At 36.5% G+C, this 13,438-nt stretch overlaps 1 protein-coding gene across 3 annotated transcripts in view; it reads left to right on the top strand.

Moving 5' to 3' along the window:
• Positions 1 to 13,438, top strand: part of BORA (BORA aurora kinase A activator) — a 58,746-nt gene that overhangs the window by 17,047 nt on the left and 28,261 nt on the right. Inside the window, exon 6 of one of the 3 annotated variants that reach the window (XM_077158406.1) lies at positions 11,144 to 11,179. The exons of the other annotated variants lie outside the window; for them this stretch is intronic. Within the exon in view, the coding sequence (XP_077014521.1) occupies positions 11,144 to 11,179 (36 nt within the window). The remainder of the gene's footprint in view (positions 1 to 11,143; positions 11,180 to 13,438) is intronic. 3 annotated transcript variants of the gene reach the window in all.

The following is a 13,438-nucleotide window of genomic DNA, read 5'->3' on the forward strand; positions in this document are numbered from 1 at the left end:
TCGGGGCCAGAATTCCCCAAACCACCACGGTTTGTATCAAATCATATGTTACCATTTTTAGATTTAGGATGTTGAATTTAAGCAATCACAAAGGAAATACATGAAAAATAAATACTGAAAGAAATGAGAAGTAATGCAAATTGGTACAACACAAAAAAATCAAACAAATATGAAAGTAAGAATTAAGAATAATTGAGGGAAAAAGATATAAAACTTACAATGACAAAATGGCAGAATAAAGTCTTGCATTATAAATAGTTATTTAGATAAATAACTGAAAAACTATCCAGTCAAAATGCAGAGATTGGCAGAACGGATTAAAAAGATTGACCTACCTTTAGGATGTTTAGAAGACTCACCTTTAATTCAGGAAACAAGGAGCTTGAAAGTGAAAGGATAGAAAAATACCATCAAATAATAACTAAAAGAAAGCTTAGGGTAGTTAGTTATACTAATTAGTAACTATCAGATAAAATGGACTTTAACTCAAAAACTTATTAGGTGCAAAGAAGGTCACTATCAACTGATAAAGTGATCAACTCAATACAAAGACTTGACAGTTATACATATATATGTACCTAACAGCAGTGCCTAATTAAAAACCTTCACTTTTATCAGCAGACTTCATCATGAAAATAAAAAGACAACCTACCAAATGGGAGAAAATATTTGGAAATGATATACCTGATAAAAGTTTAATATCCAGAATATATAAAGAAATCCTACAACTCAAAAACAAAAAGCAGAAACCTAATTTTTAAAAATGGACAGAAGATTTGAATAGACACTTCTCCAAAGATTTGAAAGTGGCCAATAAGCACATGAAAAGATGTTCAAGATCATTAGCTATTGGAGAAATGCAAATCAAAACCACAATGAAGTACCGTTTACACCTATTAGAATGACTGCAGTTAAAAGAAAAAAGGAAAATAACAGGTATTGGAGAAGATGTAAAGAAATATGAACACTCATTCATTGTTGGTCAGAATGTAAAGTGATGTAGCTGCTGTGGAAAACAGTTTGACAGTTCCTCAGAATGGTATGTATAGAATTACCATGTGGCCCACCTGTCTCACTTCTGGGTATATATCCATTGAAAGCAAAGACTTGAACAAATATTTTCACACTGATCTTCATAGTGGCATTACTTACAGTTGTCAAAAGATGTAAGCAATTCAAGTGTCCATCAACAGATGAATGGATAAAGGAAAATCTCAAGGAAGAAGTGATGTAATTAGGGCAGTGGGAGTGGGAGAAAGGACAGGATACCATTTAGCCATCTACCCATTATGTACTACCCACTTACTCAGTTTTAGGTAATGTTCAAGCTCCAGGGAATCTAGTAGTTAATTAAATAATGTCCCTGTCCCTATGTAGCTAAGAAAAAAAGAACACATGCAAAACAAGTATAAATTGAAATTTTTCTGATGCTGCAAAGTTCTTTAAAAAGTGAAACAGAATAAAGGGTTAAATGTGATAGAGAGCAAGTGATTGAGTGCTGGAAGGCAGTGAGCAACAGAAAGAGGGAGGGATGGGGCAATAGACCGAGGTCAGAACACTTAGACCTGTGGACCTCAGTATGGAGACTGAACTGTATGGCAGGTAAAAGGAAAGCCATTTAAGATTATTTAAAGAGCGACATGTGCATCTTCAGACAGAGGAAATGCTGTGTGGAAAATTTCTTTATATTGTACCTGAATTCATACATGTCAGAATATGGACTACATTAATATCAAATTTATGTAACATTTGCTTCAATGTTGAGAAAGAGTTTATGTTTCTGGAAATGTTTATGGAAAAATCATGCAGAAAATATAGAATTCCTGTATACCCCCCCCCCTTTTTTTTTTTACATGGGCAGGCACCAGGAATCGAACCCGGGTCCTTGGGCATGGCAGGCAAGCCTTCTTACCTGCTGAGCCACCGTGGCCCGCCGTGTATACCCCCCTCTTACCTGCAATTTTCCCTATTAGTTTGGTGCCTTTGTTACAGTGGATGAGAGAATATTATTATAATATTATTATTATAATTATACTATAAATTATAAATTGTTTACTAGGGGTCATTGTGTTGTATAGTCCTATGTGTTTTATTTAGGCTATGTATATACACACATATACATACATATATATATATATATATATATAGCCTAAAATTTCCCCTTTTTTTTTTTTTTTTTTTTTTTTTTAAAGGAAGGAAAGAAAGACAGAGAAGGAAGGAAGGATGGAAGGAAGGAAGGGAGGAAGAAAGGGAAACATCTTTAAACATTTTCTTATTTTATTATATTTTGTTTGTTTGTTTGTTTTTTACATGGGCTGGGGCCGGGAATCGAACCGGGGTCCTCCGGCATGGCAGGCAAGCACTCTTGCCCGCTGAGCCACCGCGGCCCGCCCCAAAATTTCCCCTTTAAATGCATTCAAATATATAATTCAGCAGTGTCAATTACATTCACATTTTTGTGCTAATATTACCACCAACCATAAACAAAAGTATTCCATTACCCCAAACAGAAACTCTATACCAGTTAGGTATCAACTCCCCATTCTATGTACCTGTGGTGGCTCCTTGTAACCTATATCTTAGTTTCTGTTTCTGTGCATTTGTTTATTCTAATTATTTCATGTATCAGTTAGATCATGCAATATTCATCCCTTTATGTCTGGCTAATTTTACTCAACATGATGTCTTCACGGTTCATCCATGTTGTCACAGATAGCAGAACTTTATTCCTTTTTATACTGAGTAATATTCCATTGCTTATATATACCACATTTTTTGACGAATTCATCTGCTGGTGGACCTTTGTGTTGCTTCCACCTCTTGGCTATTGTGAAAAAATGCTGCAGTTAACATTGGTGTACAAATATCTGTTACAGTCTCTGCTTTTTAGTTCTTTTAGGTATATACATAGAAGTGGGATTGCCAGGTAGTATAGTACCTCTATAGTTTAACATTTTCTGAAACTACCGAACTGTATTCCAGCTACACCATCAGCTACACCATTTTACATTCTGACCAACAAATATTAAGGTTCCCAATTCTCCACATCCTTACCAGCATGTGTTATTTTCTGTTTTTTAAATAATAGCATTCTAATGTATGGGAGGTAAAATTTTTTTTTTTTATGAGACTAATTATTGTCCTCTTGTTCAGTTCCTCCTATTTCCCATGCCCATATTTATAACATATTTATTGCTTATATATAGTTGGACTGTTCCTTGACTCATTATCTTTAGTTATTTAATCTGATTCTATGTGCTTTTCAATTACTGAAGATTATTCCCATCCCGGCCCTGTTTTCATTTCCATTCTCAAGCTTATATTTTTTAGAATTGTTTTGGTGAATTACATATTTGGTCAGGGTGCTTTGTTTTTCTATTAATGTGCTACTGGACGTAATTTAGGGTGTTAGTATCATATCCATCTATATCCGTAAACTGAGAATGGTCTGTTTTGTTTTCTCTTTGACAAATGTTGAGTCAGAGTGGTGCTAGTTTCTTTTTTTTTTTTTTTTTTTTCTGGTTTTTTTTTTTATTAATTAAAAAAAGAATTAACAAAACAATTAGAAATCATTCCAATCTACATGTACAATCAGTAATTCTTAATAACATCACATAGTTGCATATTCATCATTTCTTAGTACATTTGCATCGATTTAGAAAAAGAAATAAAAAGACAACAGAATAAGAATTAAAACAATAATAGAAAGAAAAAAAAACAAAAAAAACAAAAACAAAAAACCTATACCTCACATGCAGCTTCATTCAGTGTTTTAACATAATTGCATTACAATTGGGTAGTATTGTGCTGTCCATTTCTGAGTTTTTATATCCAGTCCCGTTGTACAGTCTGTATCCCTTCATCTCCAATTATCCCTTCTCTTTTTTTTTTTTTTTAATTAACGGAAAAAAAGAAATTAACCCAACATTTAGAGATCATACCATTCTACACATGCAATCATTAATTCTTAACATCATCACATAGATGCATGATCATCATTTCTTAGTACATTTGCATTGGTTTAGAAGAACTAGCAACATAACCGAAAAAGATATAGAATGTTAATATAGAGAAAAAAATAAAAGTAATAATAGTAAAATCAAAACAAAACAAAACAAAACAAAACAAAAACCTATAGCTCAGATGCAGCTTCATTCAGTGTTTTAACATGATTACTTTACAATTAGGTATTATTGTGCTGTCCATTTTTGAGTTTTTGTATCTAGTCCTGTTGCACAGTCTGTATCCCTTCAGCTTCAGTTACCCATTGTCTTACCCTGTTTCTAACTCCTGCTGAACTCTGTTACCAATGACATATTTCAAGTTTATTCTCGAATGTCCGTTCACATCAGTGGGACCATACAGTATTTGTCCTTTAGTTTTTGGCTGGATTCACTCAGCATAATATTCTCTAGGTCCATCCATGTTATTACATGGTTCATAAGTTTATCTTGTCTTAAAGCTGCATAATATTCCATCGTATGTATATACCACAGTTTGTTTAGCCACTCTTCTGTTGATGGAGATTTTGGCTGTTTCCATCTCTTTGCAATTGTAAATAATGCTGCTATAAACATTGGTGTGCAAATGTCCGTTTGTGTCTTTGCCCTTAAGTCCTTTGAGTAGATACCTAGCAATGGTATTGCTGGATCGTATGGCAATTCTATATTCAGCTTTTTGAGGAACTGCCAAACTGCCTTCCACAGTGGTTGCACCCTTTGACATTCCCACCAACAGTGGATAAGTGTGCCTCTTTCTCCGCATCCTCTCCAGCACTTGTCATTTTCTGTTTTGTTGATAATGGCCATTCTGGTGGGTGTGAGATGATATCTCATTGTGGTTTTGATTTGCATTTCTCTAATGGCCAGGGACATTGAGCATCTCTTCATGTGCCTCTTGGCCATCCGTATTTCCTCTTCTGGTAGGTGTCTGTTCAAGTCTTTTTCCCATTTTGTAATTGGGTTGGCTGTCTTTTGTTGTTGAGATGAACAATCTCTTTATAAATTCTGGATACTAGACCTTTATCTGATATATCATTTCCAAATATTGTCTCCCATTGTGAAGGCTGTCTTTCTACTTTCTTGATGAAGTTCTTTGATGCACAAAAGTGTTTAATTTTGAGGAGTTCCCATTTATTTATTTCCTTCTTCAGTGCTCTTGCTTTAGGTTTAAGGTCCATAAAACCGCCTCCAGTTGTAAGATCCATAAGATATCTCCCAACATTTTCCTCTAACTGTTTTATGGTCTTAGACCTAATGTTTAGATCTTTGATCCATTTTGAGTTAACTTTTGTATAGGGTGTGAGAGATGGGTCTTCTTTCATTCTTTTGCATATGGATATCCAGTTCTCTAGGCACCATTTACTGAAGAGACTGCTCTGTCCCAGGTGAGTTGGCTTGACTGCCTTATCAAAGATCAAATGTCCATAGATGAGAGGGTCTATATCTGAGCACTCTATTCGATTCCATTGGTCGATATATCTATCTTTATGCCAATACCATGCTGTTTTGACCACTGTGGCTTCATAATATGCCTTAAAGTCAGGCAGCGCGAGACCTCCAGCTTCGTTTTTTTTCCTCAAGATGTTTTTAGCAATTCGGGGCACCCTGCCCTTCCAGATAAATTTGCTTATTGGTTTTTCTGTTTCTGAAAAATAAGTTGTTGGGATTTTGATTGGTATTGCATTGAATCTGTAAATCAATTTAGGTAGGATTGACATCTTAACTATATTTAGTCTTCCAATCCATGAACACGGTATGCCCTTCCATCTATTTAGGTCTTCTGTGATTTCTTTTAGCAGTTTTTTGTAGTTTTCTTTATATAGGTTTTTTGTCTCTTTAGTTAAATTTATTCCTAGGTATTTTATTCTTTTAGTTGCAATTGTAAATGGGATTCGTTTCTTGATTTCCCCCTCAGCTTGTTCATTACTAGTGTATAGAAATGCTACAGATTTTTGAATGTTGATCTTGTAACCTGCTACTTTGCTGTACTCATTTATTAGCTCTAGTAGTTTTGTTGTGGATTTTTCCAGGTTTTCGACGTATAGTATCATATCGTCTGCAAACAGTGATAGTTTTACTTCTTCCTTTCCAAGTTTGATGCCGTGTATTTCTTTTTCTTGTCTAATTGCTCTGGCTAGAACCTCCAACACAATGTTGAATAATAGTGGTGATAGTGGACATCCTTGTCTTGTTCCTGATCTTAGGGGGAAAGTTTTCAATTTTTCCCCATTGAGGATGATATTAGCTGTGGGTTTTTCATATATTCCCTCTATCATTTTAAGGAAGTTCCCTTGTATTCCTATCTTTTGAAGTGTTTTCAACAGGAAAGGATGTTGAATCTTGTCGAATGCCTTCTCTGCATCAATTGAGATGATCATGTGATTTTTCTGCTTTGATTTGTTGATATGGTGTATTACATTAATTGATTTTCTTATGTTGAACCATCCTTGCATACCTGGGATGAATCCTACTTGGTCATGATGTATAATTCTTTTAATGTGTTGTTGGATACGATTTGCTAGAATTTTATTGAGGATTTTTGCATCTGTATTCATTAGAGAGATTGGTCTGTAGTTTTCTTTTTTTGTAATATCTTTGCCTGGTTTTGGTATGAGGGTGATGTTGGCTTCATAGAATGAATTAGGTAGTTTTCCCTCCACTTCGATTTTTTTGAAGAGTTTGAAGAGAATTGGTACTAATTCTTTCTGGAACGTTTGGTAGAATTCACATGTGAAGCCATCTGGTCCTGGACTTTTCTTTTTAGGAAGCTTTTGAATGACTAATTCAATTTCTTTACTTGTGATTGGTTTGTTGAGGTCATCTATGTCTTCTTGAGTCAAAGTTGGTTGTTCATGTCTTTCCAGGAACCCGTCCATTTCCTCTAAATTGTTGTATTTATTAGCGTAAAGTTGTTCATAGTATCCTGTTATTACCTCCTTTATTTCTGTGAGGTCAGTAGTTATGTCTCCTCTTCCATTTCTGATCTTATTTATTTGCATCCTCTCTCTTCTTCTTTTTGTCAATCTTTCTAAGGGCCCATCAATCTTATTGATTTTCTCATAGAACCAACTTCTGGCCTTATTGATTTTCTCTATTGTTTTCATGTTTTCAATTTCATTTATTTGTGCTCTAATCTTTGTTATTTCTTTCCTTTTGCTTGCTTTGGGGTTAGCTTGCTGTTCTTTCTCCAGTTCTTCCAAATGGATAGTTAATTCCTGAATTTTTGCCTTTTCTTCTTTTCTGATATAGGCATTTAGAGCAATAAATTTCCCTCTTAGCACTGCCTTTGCTGCGTCCCATAAGTTTTGATATGTTGTGTTTTCATTTTCATTCGCCTCGAGGTATTTGCTAATTTCTCTTGCAATTTCTTCTTTGACCCAGTCGTTGTTTAGGAGTGTGTTGTTGAGCCTCCACGTATTTGTGAATTTTCTGGCACTCTGCCTATTATTGATTTCCAACATCATTCCTTTATGGTCCGAGAAAGTGTTGTGTAAGATTTCAATCTTTTTAAATTTGTTGAGACTTGCTTTGTGACCCAGCATATGGTCTATCTTTGAGAATGATCCATGAGCACTTGAGAAAAAGGTGTATCCTGCTGTTGTGGGATGTAATGTCCTATAAATGTCTATTAAGTCTAGTTCATTTATAGTAATATTCAGATTCTCTATTTCTTTGTTGATCCTCTGTCTAGGTGTTCTGTCCCTTGATGAGAGTGGTGAGTTGAAGTCTCCAACTATTATGGTATATGAGTCTATTTCCCTTTTCAGTGTTTGCAGTATATTCCTCACGTATTTTCGGGCATTCTGATTCGGTGCGTAAATATTTATGATTGTTATGTCTTCTTGTTTAATTGTTCCTTTTATTAGTATATAGTGTCCTTCTTTGTCTCTTTTAACTGTTTTACATTTGAAGTCTAATTTGTTGGATATTAGTATAGCCACTCCTGCTCTTTTCTGGTTGTTATTTGCATGAAATATCTTTTCCCAACCTTTCACTTTCAACCTATGTTTATCTTTGGGTCTAAGATGTGTTTCCTGTAGACAGCATATCGAAGGATCCTGTTTTTTAATCCATTCTGCCAATCTATGTCTTTTGATTGGGGAATTCAGTCCATTGACATTTAGTGTTATTACTGTTTGGATAATATTTTCCTCTAACATTTTGCCTTTTGTATTATATATATCATATCTGATTTTCCTTCTTTCTACACTCATCCATATCTCTCTCTTCTGTCTTTTTGTATCTGACTCTAGTGCTCCCTTTAGTATTTCTTGCAGAGCTGGTTTCTTGGTCACAAATTCTTTCAGTGACTTTTTGTCTGAGAATGTTTTAATTTCTCCCTCATTTTTGAAGGATAATTTTGCTGGATATAGGAGTCTTGGTTGGCAGTTTTTCTCTTTTAGTAATTTAAATATATCATCCCACTGTCTTCTAGCTTCCATGGTTTCTGCTGAGAAATCTACACAAAGTCTTATTGGGTTTTCCTTGTATGTAATGGATTGTTTTTCTCTTGCTGCTTTCAAGATCTTCTCTTTCTCTTTGACCTCTGACATTCTAACTAGTAAGTGTCTTGGAGAACGCTTATTTGGGTCTAATCTCTTTGGGGTGCGCTGCACTTCTTGGATCTGTAATTTTAGGTCTTTCATAAGAGTTGGGAAATTTTCAGTGATAATTTCTTCCATTAGTTTTTCTCCTCCTTTTCCCTTCTCTTCTCCTTCTGGGACACCCACAACACGTATATTTGTGCGGTTCATATTGTCCTTGAGTTCCCTGATACGCTGTTCAAATTTTTCCATTCTTTTCCCTATAGTTTCTGTTTCTTTTTGGAATTCAGATGTTCCATCCTCCAAATCACTAATTCTATCTTCTGTCTCTTTAAATCTATCATTGTAGCTATCCATTATTTTTTCTATGTTTGCTACTTTATCCTTCACTTCCATAAGTTCTGCGATTTGTTTTTTCAGTTTTTCTATTTCTTCTTTATGTTCAGCCCATGTCCTCTTCATGTCCTCCCTCAATTTATCGATTTCATTTTTGAAGAGGTTTTCCATTTCTGTTCGTATATTCAGCATTAGTTGTCTCAGCTCTTGTGTCTCATTTGAGCTATTGGTTTGTTCCTTTGACTGAGCCATATTCTCAATCTTTTGAGCGTGGACAGTTATCTTCTGCTGCTGGCGTCTGGGCATTTATTCAGATTTCTCTTGATGTTGGACCCAGCAAGGTTGTAATATTTTTCTGTGAAATCTCTGGGTTCTGTTTTTCTTATCCTGCCCAGTAGGTGGCGCTCGTGGCACACATTTGTCTGCGGGTCCCACCAGTAAAAGGTGCTGTGGGACCTTAAACTTTGGAAAACTCTCGCCGTCCTGGGGGTTCGCTTGCCGAAGCGGCTTGAGCCAGCCCGGGGTCCGAACGCAGGGAGGGTGTCCGAACGCAGGGAGGGTTGCTGGTCGCCGCAGCCAGGGAAAGATCCGTCCGAATTTCCTAGTCGGCCCTGGGCAACAAGCGTGGCGGGAGGGCGCCAGCGGCAGCGGCCCGCCCGAGAGAGTACACGTTCCCCGGGAGTCACGGGGTCACCCTTCTCCGCGGCCTGGGGGTTTCCGATCCAATTCTCTCAGTTGGTCCGGGGGCTGCGCGTGGTGTGGGCGCCAGTCGCCTTGGTTTCAGGGGACCACCTCTCCAATTCTCCCAGCCGGCCCGGGAAGGGGGAAGGGAGTAACTCCGGCCGCTTGTCACCCCGCCCGGTAAGGCCCGCGCGCCTCGGCGATCTCACCCGAGCTGCTTCTCTCGGCCAGCCAGCCGTTCCAGGATGGGGTACGCTGTCTTTTTTATCTCTGTTGTGGCTTTGGGCGCTTTCTGTATCGTTTCTACTCCCCTAGTAGGTGTCCTGGAGAAGAAACTAAGATCCGCACGTCTTAGTAAGCCGCCATCTTCCAGGAAGTCCCCCGGTGCTAGTTTCTTAAATAAATCTGAATATTTTCTCTATAATCTTTGAATGAGAGAGAAGCTTGTTTTAAAAGAGCTTATTCTTGATACTAGACTTTAACTTGACATTGTTTTATTGTTATTTTTTTAATTGGCCTATTCGGGTTTCCTAGTGTTTCATGGTTTCCTAGGAAATCAATATATATTTGGGGGGGGGGGGGGGCGTGGGGGTGCATGGTCTGAGAATTGAACCTGGGTCTCCTGCAATGAAAGGTGAGTATTCTACCACTGAACTACCCATGCACCCAGAAATCAGTATATTTTATCAGCTAAGATCCTCACTCTTTTATTTTTTAATGCAGTTTATGGAGATATATCCACCCACTATATAAATCATCTGAAGTGTACATTCGCTGGCTCACAGTGGTATCACATGGTTGTGCATATGACCCCACGGTCAGGATCCTCACTCTTCATCTTCTGCGTAGGATGTTCTTTCTCATTTAGTTCAAGTATTTTCTAAATAATCTTCTCAAAGTGAGACTACTCCAGCTCACAATGTGAAACATCTTTCTGTGTTCCCCGATGCAGCCTGCGCGCCTAAGCACATGTGCATGCGCGCACACATCCACACACCCACACACATTTATTCCACTTCCCTGCTATATTTTTCTCCCTAACCATTTATTACTGTCAAGTTTCCTGAATTATTATAATTACTTCCTTGTTCTTATTCCTAATTTTGAGTGTAATTATATTTTTCTTTTGTTTCTCAATGGTTAGTTTTTATCTCTTTACATCTTTTGTAAGAACATTTTTATTTTTCAATAGCAATAATGACTAAGATGTACTATTCTGTCCAGGTGTATTATTCTAAGTACTGTATGTATTCACAGTATGCCTATGAAGATACTATTGATATTCATTTCTAGATGAGGGAACAAAGTACAGACTTAAGTAAGTTGCCCATGGTCATAAAGCTAATAAATAATAGAAATTTGAACTAAAGCAACCTGGTTCTAGCACTCAAACTCTTAATCCTTGTGTTACCCTAGCATTTTGAATTTAATGCTTATTTATTAATTATTTAGTAATAAGAGTGTTAAGTTTTCTCTAGGGCATTACTTTGGCTACATTCCAAAGTTTTGATATATTATTGGTGGTATTATTTTCCAAATAATGTGTAATAATAGTTGTTTTTTTTTTTTTTGCATGGGCAGCCACCGGGAATCGAACCCGGGTCTGTGGAATGGCAGGTGAGAACTCTGCCACTGTGCCACCATCGCCCACCCAAAATAATGTGTAATAGTAGTTTTGATTTCTTCTTCAACAAACAGAAGTTAATAGTAATTTTGGCTAACTTTTTATTCATTATTTTCTTGTCTTATTAATTGCTCCATAGCCTGCACATTTGTTCTCACTGAAACTTTTTGAGTTTGTCTTTATTACATAGAAGTCAGACATATGCTCAGACTTCTTTGTAAATATTCCATGGACATTCAAATGAAAACTTATCCTCTGTTAACAGGGCACAAAGTTTATATATTTTTAATCTGTCAGTGATACTGATTTTATTGTTTAAATTTTTTACCTTTTAAAATCTGAGCTGTTGGTACTTATTATTTTCCTTATTTTACACATGAGGGAACTGAAGCACAGACAGGTCAAGTAACTTGTCCAGTAGCCAAGATCTTTGGCTCCAGAGTGCTGTCACTCTTAGCTTACATTGCTTGAAGACTTACTGCCAGGTTTTGCATAGGCACTTTTACATGATTATGTTACTTAATCTCACAAGCCATCCCATGAGATCACAGCAACCTTTGCATTATATACTATTATTTCCCCCATTTTATAGATTAAAAAATTTGGCCTAACTCATACAGCTAAGAAAACAACAAAGCCAGGATTTGAACCCACACAGTCTACCCCCATACTTCATGGTGTATAACCTCACCCAGCTTACACTCTGAGGGGAAATGATTTTTCTTTTTCTTCTCCTCTCTTGATTTATCGGTCCATGATTATTCCACTCCCTACTCTCATGTCCTTTCCCATTCTTGTAGTCAGGCATTCTAGCGGGTTTAATGTGTGTCTTTTTGTTTGTAGATGTTCTTGCAAAATATGCATATCTGTGAGTGTGTCTTTTTCATATATACAAATGGTATCTCATTCTTATTCGTACATTTTTTTATCCAGCACTCCAGCTTTAATGTCCATCCAAGTTGCTCTGAGAACATCGAATCTGCTTATAATTTACCTACTACATTTATATCACTGATGTTCTCTCAGTAATACTGAAATTACTTCCAACTCCTCACTGTTATCAAAGTGCTTCAGTAGACTATCCTCATGTATTTTTATTTATGGACTTACAAGAACATTCCTTTAGTATATATATGTAGGCAAAGAATTTCTGAGTTATAGGATATGTGTTTACCCAGTGAGATTATGCAGTGCCAGACACTCTAGAATGGGCCCAGTGGTCTTCACAGCCATCACCAGTGCCAAGCGTTCTTAGGTATCTGACAACAGTTGCCATTATCTAGTTTTCACATTTCTGCCTTTCTAATAGGTTGCTGACGTTCTAAGTGATTGTTTTAAATTTCATTTCTTCTTCATATGCAAAAATAGTTTATCAAATGTCCTCTCCAATAAATTGCCGATTGCCTCCAATAAATTGCCCATTGTCATATGAAGTTTCATATGCAAAAATAGTTTTTAAAATGTCCTCTCCAATAAATTGCCTGTTGCCTCCAATAAATTGCCCATTGTCATATGAAGTCTGTTTGTCTTCCTGTTAATTTCTAAGATGGCTTGTACATTACATTGTAGTTATATTGGTTTTAAACATTTCAAATATTGTCTTCCATTACCATGGAAGTTGTGTTTAGTCTTGATGTACTTGACTGCGTAGAAATTCTTATTTTGATGTAATCAAATCCATCCATTTTTCCCAGATGTTATTGTGGTCTTAAACTTGTTTAAAAAGTCCCCTTAGGGGAAACAACCCAGGAAACACAATAAAGTTGAAAAGTGTTGTGATCATAGGGCTCTGGGTGTGAAATCTAGGCTAACAAGGTCAGGAAGGCATGCTGTAGAAGATAAAATTTAAGCTGAGACTTGAGTGATGTAGTAGAGCTGGCAGAGAGGAAACAATATGAGAAATACCTAGAGGTGAGAGAACCTGGTATTTTGAAGGTACTTAAATAAATAAAGTTTACCTGGAGAGTTACCATGCAGGATAAGTAGACAAAGTTTGAAAAGTTTGTAAGGCATTCAGGCATTTGGATTTCATCCTAAAGACCAAGGACATTATAAGGTGTTAGGCAGAGGAATACCTTATTACATTTGCTTTATAGAAGGTCATGCTCCCTATAGCAAATAAGGCAAATAAACCAGAATTTTATTTTTTATTTTTTCACTCTCCTAGCCTTTAATAGGGGATTTTAACTCATCCCTACACATGCACTTACTCACCTATTTATCTGTCTATTTAGTCTTTGCTCTGTTATTTT

Source organism: Tamandua tetradactyla, chromosome 4 (assembly GCF_023851605.1).
Source record: "Tamandua tetradactyla isolate mTamTet1 chromosome 4, mTamTet1.pri, whole genome shotgun sequence".
NCBI classification, from domain to species: Eukaryota; Metazoa; Chordata; class Mammalia; order Pilosa; family Myrmecophagidae; genus Tamandua; species Tamandua tetradactyla.